This window comes from Castor canadensis, chromosome 10, assembly GCF_047511655.1.
Source record: "Castor canadensis chromosome 10, mCasCan1.hap1v2, whole genome shotgun sequence".
Taxonomy (NCBI): Eukaryota; Metazoa; Chordata; class Mammalia; order Rodentia; family Castoridae; genus Castor; species Castor canadensis.
In genome coordinates this window covers 132,508,122-132,529,581 of record NC_133395.1, presented here as the reverse complement: position 1 = coordinate 132,529,581, position 21,460 = coordinate 132,508,122, and the positions used below count along the sequence as shown (strand labels likewise).

At 36.0% G+C, this 21,460-nt stretch overlaps 1 protein-coding gene across 9 annotated transcripts in view; it reads right to left on the bottom strand.

Moving 5' to 3' along the window:
- Positions 1 to 21,460, bottom strand: part of Chl1 (cell adhesion molecule L1 like) — a 190,511-nt gene that overhangs the window by 12,686 nt on the left and 156,365 nt on the right. For all 9 annotated transcript variants that reach the window (XM_074044257.1, XM_074044261.1, XM_074044255.1 and 6 more), the window contains 10 exons: positions 20,315 to 20,481; positions 19,015 to 19,180; positions 13,462 to 13,586; positions 9,057 to 9,158; positions 8,668 to 8,865; positions 7,416 to 7,486; positions 2,938 to 3,160; positions 1,473 to 1,588; positions 1,136 to 1,340; positions 814 to 936 (listed from right to left, as the gene is read on the bottom strand). In XM_074044257.1, coding sequence (XP_073900358.1) covers positions 814 to 936; positions 1,136 to 1,340; positions 1,473 to 1,588; positions 2,938 to 3,160; positions 7,416 to 7,486; positions 8,668 to 8,865; positions 9,057 to 9,158; positions 13,462 to 13,586; positions 19,015 to 19,180; positions 20,315 to 20,481 — 1,496 coding nt within the window. The remainder of the gene's footprint in view (positions 1 to 813; positions 937 to 1,135; positions 1,341 to 1,472; positions 1,589 to 2,937; positions 3,161 to 7,415; positions 7,487 to 8,667; positions 8,866 to 9,056; positions 9,159 to 13,461; positions 13,587 to 19,014; positions 19,181 to 20,314; positions 20,482 to 21,460) is intronic.

Here is a 21,460-nt window from a genome sequence, read left to right as displayed (position 1 = left end):
TAGTGTTTTGGCTACTTAGAAATCTATGCTTTCAAAGTCTGATTTTTTTAAGGTTGGGCTATCAATAAAGTTTTCTATGATATCAGTCACCTAATTTCCATTTTGATATTATGCTTATATCTGAAGACTTCTAGGTAAGAGGTGGTGTGATTTAAAAATGATCTGATTTTAACAGAAGCATGTGCACAGAGATTATTCTGAAGAATGGTGCAAAGACAACTCTTGAGTCCTCTCAGTATTACCTGCCAGAACTGGTGGGATACAAATACAAGAGTGTATACAGGGTTGAGATTGCTATCATGCACCTGCTGCAGAAGAGGCAGTATAGTATGGGACTTAGCGTGTGCTTTGAATCTCCCTTAGATTACTCACTAACTCTGTTTCTTTGCAAGCTTCTAAATTCTCAAGGCTTATGTACAATTAGTAAACACATGTTTCCTGGCACCCACTGGCACATTGTCTTACTTCTAGAGTAGTTGTTGGCAAGTCTTTCTATCAAAGGCTAAGTTGTAAATATCTTAGACACTGAGGACCATGTAGTCTCTGTGGCAATGGTTCAATCATGCCACTTTAATGAGAAAATAGCTGCAGGCAATATGTGGGTATGGCTATGTTTCCATAAAATGTTATTTAGAAGACAGGGGCTACAGTTTGCCTGCAGGCTAGTTTATAGGTTCCTGTTCTATAAGGAAATACACGAGCATAAAAGCCATGGACTTCAGTGTTTAATACATCATTAATGCAGCAACCCAAAACATTCAACCAAAAACTGAGTTTACTAGTACATTAACCCCAATTTGCATTTCTACTTACTTATCTGGTATTGTAATAAATAGCCAGTTAAATTTCCATTCAATTTTTTAGGTAGTCCCCAAGATAAAGTGACAGTGTCTTTGTCCACTTTGATGACTTTGAGAAAAGCTGGCTGTTCAGGAACTAGAAAACACAAGATCATGAATGGAATGCTCACAAATTAGTAAATTCCTGAAAACCAAAGAACATCCCATTAGATTACAAATTTTATAGAAATTGACCAGTTAAATCATATGAATCACATACTAACTATGAAAAAGGAAGGGAATATTTAATACAGCCATTGGATAATTTGCATTGTTGGCCTTTGTTACTCTCTCACCTCCTTCTGGTGTTTGAAATATATAAGGTTCACTTTCTGGACCAGCTCCTTTGGAATTATAGGCTAAGACAGTTAAATGAAATTCACTAAAAGCATCCAGGGAAGGAACCATTCCATAATTTCTTTGTCCTGAAAATCTTAGAATGTTCACTTCTTTGGGGTGTGTTCTTCCATCTAACAGACTTTTTGTTTTCCACCAATTTATCTGCAATGAAAATATGAATCTTTTAGCATAGTAACCATGGTGTCAGATACTCTTGGCTTCTTCTAAAATCAGTTCCTATTCTCAGGGAAGATACAAATTCAATAGCAACAAGAAGGAAAAGTTGATAGAAACCTGATATCCTTTCAGATGTCCATGTACTCTGTCCTTTGGAATTGTTGACCAGGTAACTTTAACTAAGGTGCTGTTTATAATGTCCACGCCATGAATCACTGGAGCTGTGTCAGGATCTGTTAAGCATTTAAAATTAGTTAAGCTTTCAATCACTTCAAATATGATTGTGATGATCCTTTTCTAAAAGTGATTTGCATAAGGTTTAATCTAGGGAAAGCACTTTTTAAAAATGAATTCCAAATGGAACCAAGAGTTTCTCATTCCAGAGAAGTTTCTTAGTCCAAATGGGCTACATGGTACAGGACAGTCTGTACCATGCTGAGAAATCATGTTATCTACATTGGTTTATGTAGGGAAATATAAACAGAAACTCAAAACATTGTCCAGTGAAATATTCTTGGGATGTCTTGCCTTTGAAGGCAAATTAATTACACTAGCAACATAAAAAATGCCCTTGGAATTTGGCCAAATATTAACAACAGCAGTTAACATTAATTGAACATATGCTGTGCTTCAGGCACTCTTATAAGAACTTGACCTGGGTTGGCTCATATAATCTTTAGAATAACCCTGTGAGATGGGCATTTTATCCCATTTCACAGGACAGATTACTACAGAGGAATAAACCAAAACGAAGCAGTCAACATAAATAGTTCACAAGTGAGAAGTTCTATATCTTTTAATTTGAGTAGTAAAATTTGAATGGTGGATGAATAAGGAATTATTTATCATTCTTGACCTTTTCTATTCTTGGATCAAAATATTACTCTGGATATTAGAAGAATACCGAGAATAACATCAGTGTGCAGTGATACAGAATGCAGTGTCTTCTCTCTTTCCAGCAAAATAATTGCCAAAATAATACCATTATGTTAATAGTATTTAATAATAAGATCATATCACCAGCACTTCAAAACTGTGTTACATTTATATAATTCCATATGAAAATCTGGGTATACATCTCATTTGTTTTGGGCTCCAGACATGTGAGTGATGCCCAAGGCAGGTGTCAGTGACTATTAGAACATCCTTAATGAATAATGACAAATTTAATTGAAAATGTCATGGCAATTATGCTGCTCAACTGGGTGCATTAATGATCCCAGATCTTTGATTTTCAAAATAGAAAAAGCTTTACTGGGATTCTGACTAAGATTGAAACTTTCAATATTACCTACCATTAATATTTTGAAAAATGATAAGCTTCTTACTGAAAAATCTTCTCTGCTGACTGCTTTCACTGCTGAAAGGGAGAAAGGCAAGCAGCCAGCCAGCTAAAGTTCTGTACTGATTATCTGTTCTTTGGTCATCCCTAAGATGAGAAGAATGCATATATTTCTTTTTTCTCCTACAGCTAGCATATTCTCTTTGTGTGCAGCAGGTGCTCAAATATGTTTATGCAAATGCAATGTACTTGAGAGAAAAAGTTCCTGAAGTGCTTAGGCTTTTAGGGTGCATCACTTACAGTCTTCCCCAGAATAGAGAGTCACTGACTGAGGCTCTGGACCAGAGCCAAGTTGATTGATGGCTTGGACTTGGACATCATAAGGAGCATAGACAGTAGGTGTCATCACCCGCAATGTGTGGTTTGTAACTGTTTCCTCTTCCCACTCCACTGGGGCTCCCTGTGGCTTCCAGGTCACTCTGTACTCCAGTCCTGGCCCATTCTGCTCCATGGATTTCAAAGGCTAAAACCAAAGCCAAGAGTCATCGGATGTAATTATAGATATGTTGACACAGAAAAAGCAGAGAATCAATCTAAATGGGCATTAAGAGTTTCTACCCTCTTTGGTTCGGAAATAATTGTGGAATTTTTTTGTCATTCTGTTAAGTTTGAAAATTATCAATGGTAAGCCCTCACCTTAGATGCCTGGGTTATGTCCTTGTGGTTAAGTCTGTTTTCATATATGAAAGAATTTACAAATAAATTCAACAGAAGAGTTTTAGCTTTTGCTTAAGCATTCCACTGTATTCTAACTTTCACTCCCAAAGAATCAGCAGAAGTAAAGACATGGCCATGAATTATTTGGTTGTGAATGGGATTCCCCTAAGGCTTTTCAGGCAGAGATCTTTCCTTCATCTGATGCCATTCTTCTAGGAGAGAGACTGAGTCAATCTTTAGTTTTGGAGAATGCACATGTTTACACTCTAGACCCAGAAGTAACAGTTCCACTTTATAATCAAGTACTTTTCCAGTTTCTTGACCATTCTGTCTCTATTTCTTGAAAACAAAATCCTCTCTTGCCTACTTCATTTTCTTGTACAGGAATGTTTGGTGGAGGAAGAACGTCTATTATAGGAAATTTGTTATTTCTACTCTAGTTTTTAATTAAGCAATACTGTAGTTTTTAAAGTGAGATTTAAAATACCTGTTTAATTTCACAAAGAAGGAATTTTATTTAAATGATTTGGTTGTATAAAATACATTCAATATAAAATTGAATCCTAGATCATCAAGTTCACTTATATTAAGAATAATTTTGTGGTGTTCTTATAGAATTTATAGTGGGTCTTCAGTCAGTCTAATTTACTAACATACCTATTAGAGACATTGGTTTGAATTAAGTTGAAAGCATCATGCTGTATCAGCAAACAATGTTATGTCTGTTCCAAGGTGAGTTCTTAAATTAGCTCTGAGAGAAAAATATAGACTAAACAAAAACTCCCTGATATTTTCCTTAGTCATTTTTGTATGCAGTTTTATTGGAAATTTTGCTCCCAAATATTTGTCAGTATGATATGGCTATAAATTCAACAGGGACTTTAGAATTGTCCAAATGAATTACACCACAATCTTTTAGCTCCATACTGCAATCTGGAACTCTAATTTCCTTCAGCCCCTACTGAAAATAAATGTATAAAAATAATGTGATTCAATTTACACATGTTTTGCCCCATGGAAAAGAGGAAAATTTGATAAAGTTTGCTGACAAATTTTGAAATAAATTGTGATACTCTTAAGAAAAATATTATATTGTCAGCCTCTTTGATGACTGGGCTCCTGAAGAAACAGTAGAGACACTTTTATTTGACTTTGAGACCATGGCCAACAGAACCTTAAAAATTCTCAAATATGCTCCCCAACAAAGACAGAACAGAAGATAAAGGATAAAGCAGGCAAGAAGACCACAGCTTTGTTTTCCTCTCACAGTACCGACCATGAGGAATAAGCCTCTAGAAAAGCTGTAATTAAATAGGAATCTAAAAGTCACTAGACGAGGGTCCACAGATGCCTCCAAAGGCTCTGAGAACCCATGGTAATGTTGGCAAGATTTTGTAAGTGTAAAATTCTAGAAAAAAGAGTCTATACTTCCAACATGCTTCAAGAATTCTAAGAACCAAGCAGGGCTATAACTATCCATCTAGAAGCTGGACAGATTGCCACACAGCCTTAATCTTATTTTTTTATAATGTCTGAAGAATATTTTTAAATTGCACGCATTTATTGTGTATAATGTATTTCAAAATATGCATACATTATAGAATAACTAAATTGAGTATATTGCCTCACCTGAAGATCTTCTTTCAGAGCAATTTTCAAGAATACAATACATTTTTTAAAAAAATAGTCACCATTTTGTACAATATTCTGGTTAATTCCATTTAATTCCATTTTAAAGCAGGTGAATTTTCTTATTACACTTCCATATGAATAATACAACCTATGTGTTTTGGAGGTTAAATAGCTTGATTGTAGTCATATAATTAGGTAGCTGACAAAGTGCCTACTGGCCAACATTAGTGTGGAATTTGGGTGGTTTTTTTAAATTTGTTTGTTTGGTTTTTGGTTGGTGTTTTTTGCCTGTCATGTTTCAGCACTCAAAACATATGGATGAGTCATGACCCACTTGTAATACAAGAAAAGTGAATTTGAGAAGATTATACCCACCCAAAAGACTAGTTCTAGCATTAGGTTAAAACTTAATATACATGCTTTTTTTGATTGAATCCTGTTTAATGCTAAAACAAACAAACAGAAATTAGTGGTGTGCAGTTTTTGGTGGTGCTCATCTGTGTTGTCCATCATTCTGTGAAAGATCAACTTATTTTAAAAACAAATTGTTTTTCTCTGGTCATTGCTGTGTGGATAGGAATAATTCTGTGAGTTGTTTCCTGAAGGGGTCTGGTAGTTTCTTCACAGCATTGGCATATCCCTTTGAGAAAATGTCTGGAATTTAACTCTCTTCTACAGAACTGTCCATGTAAAATAATACTCAGTGAATAAATACTCTTAAGCTTCAATGGCAATGCCAAGAGTTATTACTAATACTTCAAAATCACATAAAACACAATGGCATATGTTATGAGCATAACTGTCAATCTAGTTCCTACTTCCTGGTCTGAGTCAATCAATTACTGCTGCATGGCATTTAGTCTTCAAAGACAAATTATAAACACTTTCTTTTTGTAGTCTCATTCTTACTGGAAAAGAGCAGCCTTGTGTGTCTTTGAGGGGGAAAAAGAATGACTTAGGAGTAAGAGAAGCAATAAGGAGGACAAAGATTCCTGCCCTGCTTCCATTATGGACTCAGTGCATGGTACCTGGGAGAGGGCAGTAAACAGATTCCCCAGCTTTTCTAAATGAAGCAGGATGTTATGGTGTGCCCACAGCGTGCTCAGAGGAGTAGTACGGATCCATGAGCTCACGTTAGTGGAACATGGTGTGATTCTCTGAGAAACTGAGTGGCAGATTACATATTATTGTGATCTGACCACTTACACCATCCATCTCTTGGAAATGTCCATGGAACTTAAAGAAGCATAAGACAGACATACTCTAAAAGCATAAAGGATTAACATAATTTCAGACTACAAGTAATTATTAAAACAATTTAGAAGTAACTACTTACATCTGCAAAATCAAGGAAAGAATAATATTCTTGGATACTTTTATTTTCTTTATATTATCATATTTTTCAAATTTTCTACATCTTAAATTTGTAAAGTTTCATTTACTGAAATGGAAATAAAGGGTGAACAATGACATAAAAATATTGCCTAAATAATTTCTAGGAATGAGTCATGTGAATACATAATAAGTACAAAAACCATTATATGAGGGTAAAAAAAGCAAGCATAACTTTATACATTTAAAAATTCTTCCAAAAATCTCATACCTAGAATGAGGTATAGTATGTTATAGAATATATTTTTCAATGTCCTATTTTTATTCAAAGTTCAATGAATTCCATGTCAGAGATCTATCATCACACACGTCAATATACTTGTTCATAAAATATATGTAGAGAAAACAAATTCTCCACAGTTGCAGAAAAAACTTGGAAATGGTACAAGAATAATGAAAGTTATCTCAGTAAATATAAACTGTTTTGCCAAATGCAAAGAGTAAAGTGTATTTAGCAACACTTAACAGATAGATGTAAAGGAGGGAAAGTAGAATTTGAAGTCCAAATAACCCATATTTAAATCCTAGCACTGTTAATTTCTACTTGAATGGGAATAGGGAAGACATCATCTTGGACTTTAATTACCATATCTAAAATAAGGTGTTCTTTCTTGACAAGGTCATTCTCAGAATTAGAAATGAATGTAAAAGATGCCTATTGGAGTTAAAAAGTGCTGACTATAATTTTGGGATAATCCTTTTGTATAACACTTAATATAGTGTATCAAAAAGGTTTTTAGTATTTTTTAATTTGATATATATACTGGGAATTTGAAAGTGTTGTTTACAAATTCCAACTCAGTCAACCTGTATAGTCTTCCTTAAATTGCTTATTGGTGTTAAGCTGTTCCACACTAGATAGTCTAATAATAATAATCTTTAAACTGTACACTGATGATAACTCAAAAATTTGTTTTATCTCTAAATTCGATTTCTTGGTTCTTAAAAAAATGTTCTGTCATTGTCATCAGCATGCAGATGAAGTAGGAAGTATGAGAAGGTCATGAAGAAATACCTAACACTTGAGGAATACACACCTCCCACTTTATAATCATCTCCTTGGGTTGAGATGCTTGAACTCTTAAGTTCTGTGGATTCTTGTCTGGAGCTGCAAAATGACAAGTATTAAAATTATTTTTCTTATTGCATAGTAACTTATAAGGAAATCATTCTTCTACTCTCTCCCAAAGACCAGATATTTAAATAACCTTGGTTATATTTATTAATTTCAATATGACCCAATTCCTAAAATGTTAAGGCAGCTTTTAACTATATATTTTATTTGAAAGAGTAAAATAGTGTTATTGGAGTAATATAATTATTGTCTAATTGATACTACATAGTTTGCTACACATAAGTTAAACTTAAACCTGCTAGTTAAAATTCTAAACCTATTAAAAAAAACCATGTTTTCATTTTAAGCTTGCTGTACTTTTTCAGTTAGAAATGTTGATAGAAATATATGCTGGGAATTTTTGCCTCTAGGAGAATAAAATTAAATATCATGTATTAAAACCAACAGTCAAGTTTGAGAGACTGCAAATAGAAAATAGCATGTAATGTAAACATGAAATATAATCAGATGGATCCATTTTACTAGAAAGAGCTAAGCCGAGAGTGTAGTGCTCCGTCCAAAATACAATAAAGTTGAACAAGTATCTGTTATTACCTCAACTTGCCCCTCTTATTACAAAAGGAAATTATATCCCAGTCTATTTATTTCATGTATGAAAAGAGCTATGTATCATGCTATGACCACACTGTTGCCCAGTGCCAATTCAGTAACACAAATGATGTGAGCATTGCCACTCTTGACATTAAGAAAGAAAAAGCATCCTGACAATTTAGATAGATATAGCAATACTGAGATCCTAAATGTATATGAATTAATATCAGACACATTGAAAATTTAGCCAGGTGCCTATAATGAGTAAAAAGTTGTATCTCAGAAAATTAAATTCTTGACTTTTATATTGAACATCCAGTTAGAACTTACTTTTATGATATCTGACTTAAACATCATATTTCGTTATTGGAAACTGATCAGAATAACGATTTTTATATACAGTCCACTCAATTCCCTTCTCTCTAGCCAAAAAGATTATGTAATACTTATGAGACTAGTGTACGTTAAATATTTTGTGTGATTTTAGCTTATAGAATTGGCCAAACTATTTGCAAAAATCTAAAGTCCTACACGACTTGATCAATCTTTCTATTTTTTATATGTTCAAACATGGAGCCAAAGTAAAATACATTGTTAGAAACCTGGTGTGAGAACCTGCTTACCTGCTGGTGGGGTTTCATGATGGTCTGATGGCTGGCTAGGTTGACTTCTCCCTACTTCATTCACAGCTATGATCCTGAACTGGTATCTCACATATGGAGCCAAAGGCAATATAACTGTTGTTTCTTCTCCCTGGACTCTAGTTAGTTCTTCCCACTTTCCAGGTTCTTCTCTGTTTCCTTCAAATTGTATAATATATTCTGGAAGTAAGAACATGGGCAAAACATTGGAACATATTGAGAGCACTTAAGTTATACTAAGACTTATGTGCAATATTAAAAGCCTTTTAAAGGTATTCTCCAAAGGATAATTGACCCAAGGAAGTTAAAAATGGCAATAATATTAATTTGACTTTGTTGGGTAAAGAAAATAGTTATGCAAGTCTACCTACCACTAATATTGCTATTGTGGTCATCTCCAGCTTCCCAGGATAGACGAACACTCCTATTCTGTCTTTCAGACAAGTGGAGGTTTTCTGGGGGATCTGGAACATCTAATTTAGAATGAAAGAGAAAGGTTAGGAAAATGTATTGCTTTGTTGCAGTGTTTCCCTGATTCCCTTGACACATTGCTAGCTTCGCTTCCTCTCTGGGTCCACTCTGAGTTTATATCTCACCAGCCATGGCGTTTCTCCTTCAAATGTAGTTCTGTACGTCTGGTTCCTACTTGACTCTATCATTTCCCTTTTCTCTGGTTGCACTTGTCCAAGGGCCACTCTTGATTGACTATGGGCATCTCAATTCTTTTATGAGTAATTCTTAGCTATGAAGTTTCCTGCAACACATCTCAAGTTTACAGAAGGAACTGGGCCCAGGAATTTACATTTGCAAATATGCTACCCTGGTGAGGATAAGAACATTCAAGTTTGAGAACCTTGATAGGCCTCAAATGGATCACTTACTTTTTTTTGTTTGTTTGTTCTTATTGAGCTCACTCTACTTATTTTCTGGGGATACAGTGACCTTATGAATCATACGGTTTTGGATCACTTACTTTCCTCCATCTCATCCTTATGTCTTATGCCTGAGTCTTCTGCATGTGACTATAGGATGTTCAAGGTAAGGGATCTTTATTGTATTAAACTTTGCATTACCCATAAATATTTTGTGACTAAATGAATAAGTGGAAAATATATTGTCTCTTCAATCATGCACATAATTATCCTTTTAAAGCATTTATCTATGGTTATAGATAAATAAGATAGGAAACATGAGCTCTTTCTTTCTTTTCAACAACTGCTTTGAATTTTTATTGTAATTTATGAAAAAGAATTCTCAGAATACAATAGCAACTTTTATACTTTCTGGGCCCCTGGAGTCTGAAAAAGAATAGAGAGGCATTTTAGATTGGAACAGGCAGATTTGGCTGTGGTAAATGTTGTGATAGAACCTGGAAAACTCTGTAGGTGATGACAAAAATTCAACAGTTGTTAAAATATGTGGAAATTTCTAGTACTTTTAAAATAAAAACAACAGCAAAAAGAAACCTTATATATAATGAAACTTCCCAAATTTGCTCTCATTTTCTCAAGGATTTGAAGACATTTATCTTTGCTCAGAGGAGATAGTAAAGTTGTTATCCAAGGTGGCCTTTCTATCTCTGCTGGATATTTCATTTCTTGAAGATATGCATTGGCAAAAAGTATTGTTTCCAATTTAGAATTGAACATGCTTATTTTTAAATTGTGCTACATAACTATGTCCAAACATTAGGTCCTTGAATAAGGAGGTATGTTTTCAATAGTCTCTGTAGCTCTGAGCTCAGAGTACTTATTTTTCTCTTAGCATTTACTAAGAATCCACTAAGTTCTAGTTTCCTGGAACAAGTAAGGCAGCATCTGAGATTAAAATCTGACACTTCCAAGCATCAGAACTTGCAACTGAGACTTTAAAAAAAAGATGCTCAAAGAACTTTATGCTTCTTATCAAAGCAGGTTATGTCTATGCTTTTAAAACTGTTTTCTTTTTTTTTTTTTCATTTTTCTTTTATTATTCATATGTGCATACAAGGCTTGGTTTATTTCTCCCCCCTGCCCCCACCCCCTCCCTTACCACCCACTCCACCCCCTCCCTTACCACCCACTCCACCCCCTCCCGCTCCCCCCCTCAATACCCAGCAGAAACTATTTTGCCCTTATCTCTAATTTTGTTGTAGAGAGAGTATAAGCAATAATAGGAAGGAACAAGGGGTTTTGCTGGTTGAGATAAGGATAGCTATACAGGGCATTGACTCACATTGATTTCCTGTGCGTGGGTGTTACCTTCTAGGTTAATTCTTTTTAATCTAACCTTTTCTCTAGTTCCTGGTCCCCTTTTCCTATTGGCCTCAGTTGCTTTAAGGTATCTGCTTTAGTTTCTCTGCATTAAGGGCAACAAATGCTAGCTAGTTTTTTAGGTGTCTTACCTATCCTCACCCCTCCCTTGTGTGCTCTCGCTTTTATCATGTGCTCATAGTCCAATCCCCTTGTTGTGTTTGCCCTTGATCTAATGTCCACATATGAGGGAGAACATACGATTTTTGGTTTTTTAAAACTGTTTTCTAGGATAAAAGTCTTTTAGAAACTATACCTATGTCTCATCACTTATTACTGTCAGTTGCTGAGACAGCTTTTTGTAAACTAGATTAAAAATATTAGAATGCAAAGACAAGAAAGAAATTATTAAAATGAATCCTATCTCCTACAATACACTTTAGACAATATTTTCATCTTTGTTCTAAGCAATTAACTCGTACATAAACACTGCATATGATCATAAGCACTGTTTATTTTAAATTGCCAAAATTTAATGGTTTTAGGAAATGGTAGGGTAATCACAAGAATGAAATCTTATATTCTAGAAGGACTTTGACAAGGTAAGCAGCAAGTAGTAGTTAATCCCTTTGTCACTGCCTTTACTCAAAATCCTTAGGTACAAAGCTCATGAAATCACATGGTGCCTGAGATAAATTCCAGTTTGCCTGATGTTCAGCTATTCTATATGGTAAACTATTGTTGGGTTAGGATAATTACTAGAGGATTATATCTTTTTGTTCATAGAGTACTGAAGAAAGCTCACATACCTATGGCCAAAGGTACAATTCTATTGAGCCAAGTCATACCTTCTACAATCTTGGATATACTTTGTTTTCCCCTAGTCAAACCTAACTTCCTGGTCATTGGATTCATTTGAAGAGATCCAACCTGTTTACCTGTTTTCACCATCCTGTCTGACAACAGACTGGATGTGTTCCTATCAGTCTACATCCTCCTCAGTAATCTATTTGTAGACCCCAGCAACCAGGATATTAAAGAAACAAAGGCCTATGCATAACAATGATTAGTCTAGACATAATAGATGAGTTTAGGCAAAATCAAATGCTTATAAAATACATCAACAAACTAAAAGAAAGACTAAGTGGTACCCCCACGAAGTAGCATAAATGAAACTATAAAAATGTCTATGGCAGTTAGAATCCTGAAACAAAATGTTAGGATATGTCAATAGTTTGGGGAGGTTGTTCTGTGGGTTTTTTTTGTTTTGTGTGGTTTTTAGTTTTGTTTTTTGGCAGTATTGGGGTTTGAACTCAGGGCTTTGTGCTTGCTAGGCAGGCACTTACCACTTGAGCCCCATTTTAGCCCTTTTTGCTCTGGTTATTTTTGAGACAGAGTCATACTTTTTCTGTCTGGGGGTCATCCTGGACCATGATCCTCCTGTTTACTCTTCCTGCCATAGTTGAGATGTCAGATGCATGACACCACACTTAGCTTTTTCTATTAAGATGAGATCTCCTGAACTTTTGCCTGGGCTTGCCTCAAACGTTAATCCTCACAATCTCAGCCTCCCAAGTAGCTAGGATTATAGATGTGACCCACTGTTCCCACCTTTTAATAATTTTAATAAAGGTTCTTTAGAAACATGTGGTCAGGGTGAGCAGAGGTGGTAGCAGAGATGACTTGAAATACTGGTGGTGAGTGAGCAGTTGCCAGAATATCACCCAAAAGAATTGTGTGGAAAACCCCCATGCAGCAGTGATGACTTCAGCAGTGATACACAACTGGGCTGCTAGGAGGGAAATTAGCACTCTTCCTGCTATTCCTTGGGCTTCCATTGGGTGCATCAAATGAAAGCCGGAAGGCCAGTGGTATGCTGATGCTGCCTTTACCGGGCAGGTTGCCAGGTCAAAGAGCTGGTGGAGTGTGATCTGCATAAAAAACTGGAAAACACTCAACAAACAGTCTAAAAGATGTAAACGTTGTGATTTCAGTAGTAATTGCATTGATTACACTAGTGAAGGGTCCATACTGTTTTCTAATTAGCATGATTGCTTTAAAAAAAAAAGTCAGTTCTTCCTTCAGAAAATGCTTGAAGTCTCTCCCCATCCTTCCTGTACCCCTGGGATCTCAGTCTGTGTTTCTAGTGTAGAGCATGACCACTGTGCATCATGTTGGTTCCTCCCCATCCCAATCCTTCCACTCTAGCCTCCTCCTTCCCCATCCTCAGCCCCAATTCTCTGCACACAGCAACGGGTGGCTCTAGAGCTCTGGAATGCAAACATGCTTCATTGTTCTTCCTGCTGATAGTATAGCTTTCCTCCTGAAGCTATTGGGAGCTTTCCCATGTAGGGAAAGGAAATTAAACATTAATTAATTTATTTTGTATGAGAAGAGAAGAAAGCCTTTGAAAGTGGGGTTACTTTTCAAACAAAACTATTTGTGTCAGGGCTGAAATAATCACAGGCTTTATCACCTATGAACCTGTAACTTAGGAAGCTATGGAGAAGACATGAGGAGAAATCTCTCTAGTTACTGCACTTACCGAGGACAGTTACTTGAGTCACCTCAGTAACACTATCCAGAGCAGTTTGAGCGGAACAGGAGTAAATACCTTGGTCCTCTAAAGTGACATTAGTTATGGTCAGATTAGCACCATCAATAGCTATCCTATTAGGAAAAAAAAGTATAAGAACAACAGAAATAAGAGAAATGCAATCTTTTCAAAGTACATCGTAGATACGTGTGGAAATGTCATGATGAAATGCATTTTGTACAAGTAAAAAGAGACTTATGGAATAAATACTTAGATCCTCTTAACTTTTGCATATTGGAAAAAGATGAGTTTGAAATTTAGACAAAGAAAATAGGCAGGAGAACTGGAAGTTCACAATACAAAGAACACACATGTCTCTTGGTAAGACACTTCATTACTATCTCTGTTAACTTGGTAAATGGCTTCCAAGACTGTGTCAGCTTGCTAAATCCTACTGAACAATTAAATACATGCATATTCCCTATGGAAAATGATTCATGGAAGAATGATACAACAACATCATACAATACAAAATTCATTAGGGAATATTACAGAGGGAAACTAGAAATAAAGCATTTGACAGTATACATCCATGTGTATATGGTCATAAGTGAGATCACATTTTAAAAAATTAGAAAATCCAGCCATCTGTGATGCATAGGACATGATGGAACTATTTGCTGCCTGTCATGTCCAGGAAGTCCACTATGCTTCTATTAGCTATGATATATATGAATAATCCTTAAAATATGAATAGGGAGCCTTACATAGGTCAACTGGGATGGTTCTTATGAAGACATATTCCTGAATCCCCCTTCCCCCAATTCCAAAACTAGAATGTCTGAGTTGGAATCTGATAATCTCTACTGTTCACAGATTTTCTTTTCTCTACCCTCTTTGCCACCAAACAGAATGCACCTGAAGAGCTGGTATTACTCTATGTGATTTATTTGAACAGTAGGTGGCAGGCTAGTACTTCTGTCTGCAAGTCATTTCAACTAGTTTTTTATCATTTGGGTATTTTTGTTTTTTGGATTTTTTTTTACCAGTTTGTAACAGAAAATTTTACTACATGAAAATTGCTCCATTATAAATTATAACTTTTACCCTATACTTATGTATTGTCAAAATAAATGTTCATGCATTTTACAAAATAAAGCTCCATTAAATTTAAAATATATTAATACCAGTGTCTACTTAGTTGAAATAATGCAAATAGTGTCACTTTTGTGGGGAGGAAGGGAAAAATCTTATATGGTTAAATTTTTAATGTAAAATCCATTATCTGTGGGAAATTTCAAATATAAAAAACTACTTTAGATTGCAGTGAAATCAAACATGGTTCTGCCTTTTGATTGTAGACAGTCTCATTGCCACACCAATGACTAAACAATTTGCCAATCGATACTAGCTAATCTTGTTGATCAAGAATCTCTCTATAATTATTGACAAAATATAACTTTGAAATGAAATAATTTCTCAGTTCATGAAAGTTATATGACCATTGGACACAAAGCAGAAAGTTTCATACACTGACAATTGTGGAAAAGTTTACCTTCTTAGATGACTGAATAGATTTTCATCACCTTTACAAACAGGATTGCACAGAGCTTCTTGTTCACAATAGCCCATGTGAATTAAAATATTAATCAAGATTTCTATCCTGGTCTGGAGCTACTGCTTAGGCCAGAAAGAAAGGGTAACTTTTTACTAATTCATTGTTGCATTGTGCCTTTTTTTTTCAATCTTACAAATGTGCCTTAAGTAAATAATGAAGATAGAACAACATTAAAATTTGGTGGGTGAGATGTACCCAGGGAGATTATTAAAAACCTCATGCTCCAGCCTCAATCTAGGTTTAAATGAAAACATCTGAAGGTGGGCCAAGACCCATCACACTTGAAGATAAGTCCAATTCTGACACATCAAAATCTCACAAATCTATATTAGCAAGGACACAATGTGAGGTGCTGCAGTGACAAACAGCCCCATATTCTCAGCACGTAAGGCAGCAATCACATTCTGTTCCCATCACAGGTTGACTAAATTCTGCTTATGAAGTTCCACATATCTATTCTCATTGAAACTGTCTTTAGCTTCATCTTCATGTCTGTGCTTCACAATTTTTCCTCTGTTTGCTTTGCCCTGCTTCATTACCTCACAGGAGTAACCTGCTATCATCCTCAAACTTCTCACCTCCTTCATCCACAATATCCAGCTGGCTGGTCTGCAATCCATGTTAACGTCTCTTGTTGTTTTACTTCATTCTACCTACGTAATAGCCATTTTCACCAAAGACAATATGACAAAGTGATTCTCTGTGTTTGAGGCTTAGTTCTATCAATTATTACTTATATAATCTTGGGCAAAACACTGAGCCTAATTCAGCTGACTGAAATAATGGGGATAACAATGTGTTTTTCACATTGTAAAAGTAATTGAGGTAAATCACATTAAGTGATTCATTTAAGCAGCCTGGCATAGTCTGTGTTCAGAGTATTAGTAATAATATTGACCAAGTTTATTTGTTTCTGGCTTATCACTAATCACATTTGCAGATACTTTAACATCACTAATCCCCATTTCTAATGCTTGCTTTCACAAATTCCCTTAGTTCATAATTTGTAAGAGGAGAGCCCTCATCACAACTACCCTACAATATTTGCATCTTCATTTGCCCACCTCACAAACTCCTCCCATTCATTTGTTGCCTTTCTGAAGGGGAAAGAAACAGCCCTTTCCTTTCTTGGCACCTAGAACAGAGCCTTCCCACTTGTGTTCCACACACCCTTTCCTCCTACACACTAGTCATCAATGTATTGCACAGCCCTCCCTCCCAAACCACTGTAATCTCTGCAGCAGAGCTGGATCCTGTGCCTTGCCTATGGTCATGAACAGTATCCATTGCATTTGTTTAGCACAGTATAAATTAAAAAAAAATTAATAGCAAGAGTGTAGCTTTTAGCTACCTGCAGAAATCCACAGAAAATGACAATCTGGCCTAACTGATAGGGTTGCTATGAAGTGCAATGAGGAAAAGATGTGTGAGAAATATTAGGATAATATGAATAGACATAATGGTTGAGAGTCCATCCCCATCATCTACCATTGCCTTATATATGGAAGGTGACAGAAGGTAAGAAAATAATTTTCACTTTTCATTACTCCCTGTCTACCATTGATTAGAAATCTAACCCCTAGTTTCCCCAGCCTAGTGATAAGGAGAAAGTATTCCAGAAGAATGTATAAAGCAGAAACTTGCTGATAGTCTTCTAGAAATTTAGCAGGTGGCTTTGGTCTCAATTCTATGCCTGCCCTTCACAGAAGTTAAGGCTAGCTACAATCAATCCCAGCCTTCCCCACTCCTGTAATCACTTGCAATCACTTCCAGCCAGCCCACTCCTGGAATTACTTCCAGCCCTCCCCACTCCTGAGGTTCTTCTGAGCTAAGGTTACTGTCCCACATCCCCATCACTTGTCTATGGCGAGCTGGAAGAACAACTGCAACCCTGCCTTAGTGCACTCAGAGAGTCAGAGATCTATGACTGACAATCCCAGCATCTTAAAGAAGTTGTAACTGGACCACACAACCAGGTTGGCAGGCCAATCTGAGGCCAAAACCTAAACGTACACGTCACATTACCAACATAGGTCTCTGATTCTCTTCCTGGATGTAGCCCAAAGATAACATGGCTGGCCTCAGATAATCAGATAGTAGTGGCAAAAGAGGGAGGATGTGAGTAGATATTATTAGTTGAAATATCAGCTGAGGACTAATCTGAGGATGAAGAGTTCTGTTGCAAAGTGTAGAGCTGTATGCTTAATATCTTCTCTTGTTTCAATGAAGACTATTTGCAATACATATAGTCACTTTCCACAAATCTTTGCATATACAGAAAGGAGACGAGGGAATGAATTTGGAACCAAGGATGAGGTCAATGCCTTTGAACACAGGTGGCAAACACACATGCAACAATAAAAATAGAGGCAAAGCAAGAAACAAAAGAGAAACACAGACTAGAGAAACGAGTAGAATGAAAAACAGTAGTGACACAGGAAGGTGCACATTGTATTTTCTAAGTACTAGGTACATTAACTCACAATAACCATATGATCAAGCCATTATTTTTCATAAAACTATGCTACAGAATGTAAAACAGAGGCATAAAGACATTAAGCAGATTGTCTGAGATCACAAACGCAGTAAGTAAACAGAGTTGATACTCAAACCCATGTCACTAGGCTTGAGTCCATTGTTTTAACCATGACTCTGCTGTGGTCTCATGAAAGGAGAGCATGTCTCATGTAAAGACCTGCAAATTTACTGTCCCAGCATCTTGATTAGCAAAATCTAACTTCAGATGCGATTTGGTTCCAAGACAGCAAAGTTTTAGCTCTTAATTAGTGACAAGGCAAAAGGAAGCAGAGCCAACCTCCACAGGTTTTGGAAAGACAAAGTAGGCATTCTGATTCTTTTCAGTCTATTGATTCTTTTCTCTCTTTGATGTACTTGATACCATCAAGGGCTATTTAGTGTCTATTCAAACTTTCATCTGTCTTCTATATTTTTCCTATTCAGAATGCTCAGAAAAATACAGGCAGCCTCCATGTACATGAGTTCTACACTTGTGGATTCAACCATTGTGCATGGTAAATGCTTTTAAAAATTGCACCTTCTGAAAATGTGCACATATTTTCTTGTTTTCATACCTAAACAATATCTTATAGTGACTATTTACTTATCATTTACATTACACTGGATATTATAAATAATCTAGAAGTGATTCAATGAATTAGGGAAGATGTATGATTTAAGGCATAAGGGAGGTTATATCCAAATACCACACCACTATATATAGGAGACTTGTGCCTCCCCAGAGTTTGGTATCTTTGGGTGACATAGAACCAATTCCCCACAGATACCAAGGAACAACTATTATTGTCAATACGTCCTAGCAGGAGGAATTGCAGGTATAACTGAGGCTCTACCAGTGAGAAGGAATCAAGCAGATTGGGAGGTGGCAGGGAAACAGGCTTTCTCCAAAGCAGTGTAGGTGGACAGTGGCTTCCACAGGTACTGGACCCACCAGTAGCTCCAATAGGGTAGGATGACTGTGGAGACAATAGCCATGTCCAGAAACCTGGATCAAAGTTACAGTGCCATATGATCAAGAATCCAAAAGAGTAGTAAACAGCCTCTGTTAGGCCTGGCTTCTCCAGTCTTTCCAATGGTTTTGTAATTACCTGACCCCATGTAAAAAATCAGCCTCCAATACCTGGTGTTAATGCTCCTGTTTCATGCACTAAAAGTATGATCCACATTACGTGAAAAGTCAGTAGCAAAACCCAGCACATAAACATGTGATAGAAAAGTGAAACAAGTGTTATATGACCTTTAAGATAGTGACTGGAGAACTGAAATATACTAGTCAGGTTTTGCATTTTAATTCAGTGTGAAGTCAGGTTTTGCATTTTAATTCAGTTTGTATGACTTTAGGGCAACTTTTTTCCTAATGCGAGTTGTCAAACTCAAGCACAGATTATGATTCATGGGTTACTCACCTGCCATCTTCTGTACCATTAATTTCAAAGCCTTCTCCATCTTTGCTCCAGGACAGCTTCAAACTATGTTTCAAATGAGAGTCACATTTGCTTTCACAATATAGTTCAAGTATGTGTGATTTGGGGATACGAGGGTTCTTAGGAGAAACTGTAAGTGTTGTGGCATCTGTTTTACCAAACAAAAATAGTAGTTAGAACACAGAGCACAGCTTACTTTGCTATCAAGTGCTGGCAATTTAATCAAACAAAATTGTCAACATCATAGTCAATCATCATGTAATGCTCATCTCAACATCATTTTCAAAATCGTATATTGTTAGTATTTTCTTTCTAGTCAAGTGTGGGAATCTGTGCCAATTAATAATTTACAGATCTTATTATTCTTGGGTAAAGGGAATAAGCAAAGTGTGAACAAACAAATGCCTCTAAATGTTGAAATAATATCATTTCTCCTTCTGGTGCTTTTACATATGTGATCAAAGCACTATAAGAAAAAGGAAAGTTAGATGATTTTCCATTGAAATGATTTTGTTAATTCAGAAACTTGAACTTAAATGGTGAGCTATCAACAAGAAGGTGGAGAATTAAAAGTAAGCCCACAAAAGGACTAAGTAGGACTGTTTTATTACACAGCAGTATCCCCAGACCTTAGAAGGCAAGCTTGTACACAGGAGGCACTCACTCCATGCTGAATGAATTTCTTATTGAATGATTTCCAGTGAGTGATAGCTTAAAACAAAAATTAATTGCACTAGCAACAATGTGAAGTTAAAAGATTAAGAAATATTAAAATCAAAATATCAATGATGCACAAGGGCTATCAACAGTTTCCCAGGACTGCCTTAAAGAGACAAAGAACAGAAAGGTGATTATGATTTAAAAAGAGAACAGCAACAACAACAAAAATTCCCTTTCATAATTTAGTCTTTATGAAGCAGACTTTCCATGAGTTTGTAAAATTTTTAGCTCAAAGTTGATTATTTGTAATATTATTTGAGTTGCCTATTAAAATATGCTAACAGAAATATTCCAAAACAGGGAATTTTTTAATATTGCTGGCCATCTACCATGAAGATCACTTAACTAACTTCCTTTTCAAATTGTATAAGTCCTCGTATACATCATACCCTATCAGGCTTGCAATAATCTTTTAGATGGAACGCAACCTAACACTTTTAAAAACTGTTCAAAAGAACTTTATCAGGTATACAGACTTAACTTACATTGTTTCATTTGCAAAAATAAAGACAAACTAAACCCATCTGAGAAATCATGCAAAGTAAAAATGAAGTAAAAATACTTCGAATATCCAAACTGGCTGTGACTGCAGTTTTTCCTTTAGCATTTTCTACCCAACAAGAGTAGGAGCCTGCATCTTCCTCGGTGGTCCTGTTGATCTGTAATGTGCCATTGCTGTGGACATGGTAGCGCCTGCCTTCAAGGGGTTGTGCTTCATCTGCTGTCTGCCTATGGTGACACAAAGCATAAATCAATGACAGGTGTGACAGAACGGTATACCCTTTTGATACTGCTCACTAATGTCACATAGCTCATGCCTTCCTCAGAGAGGACATTTTGAGATGGTCTACCTGGATTTACATTTTTTTTGAGTTGGTCATGTATGTACATCTTATCTGCCAAATAGTCTGCAGCTAAAGGAAATTCCATCCCTGCCCTGTGCTCCTGCTGTTTTCCCCATGGCTATCAGCACCATTTTTCATTTGTCCTCAGAGCTTAATAAATATTTTCTGGCTTATTGGTGGTAACTCTTTAGTTAATGATTGCTCTAGGGTACTAAATGGGAAAGCAAGTAATTGAAAGAGATAATGAACCTTCTGAACCTCCTGCTGTCCTGGGAGAACATTGGTCATTCAGAAATATTAGAAGCCAGAAAGTCTAGCCTCTTCTGTGGACATGGATTACAATCACCTCATCAACCTCAGAGTCATTTTCTCCTACATTCATCCATTTTCTAAGCACTTCCTGCCACAGCTTGATTTACCCTGTACATTTCACAATAAGTAACTGCTCCAGCTAAAATTTACAATTGTGCTGCTGCTCACAGAGGCTTTTTGAGGCAGGGACTAGGCTGAAGGAAGGGAGGGCCTAGTCTCTGACACAAAATTTAACAGGGTGTCAAAATTTTCAAGATAAATAACATTTTAATGGCGTATTTTTCAAAATTATTAAATTCAAAACATTAAAAAATATTGCCAAAAGTCCATGATGCACAAAATAACACAATTTTAATTAGAGACAAGATCTGACGGTATTTGAATGACCTGACATCACTCCTCTCTTCTAACACCAGGTCCTACAGAGCAATGGTAAAATAACTTAAAAGCAATTTGACCAAACTTTTTCATTAAAGTAACCAACATGGTATGTCCATATGACAATATGTTTGAATATAATTGAAAACCAATTGAAATACTGAAATTAAAAT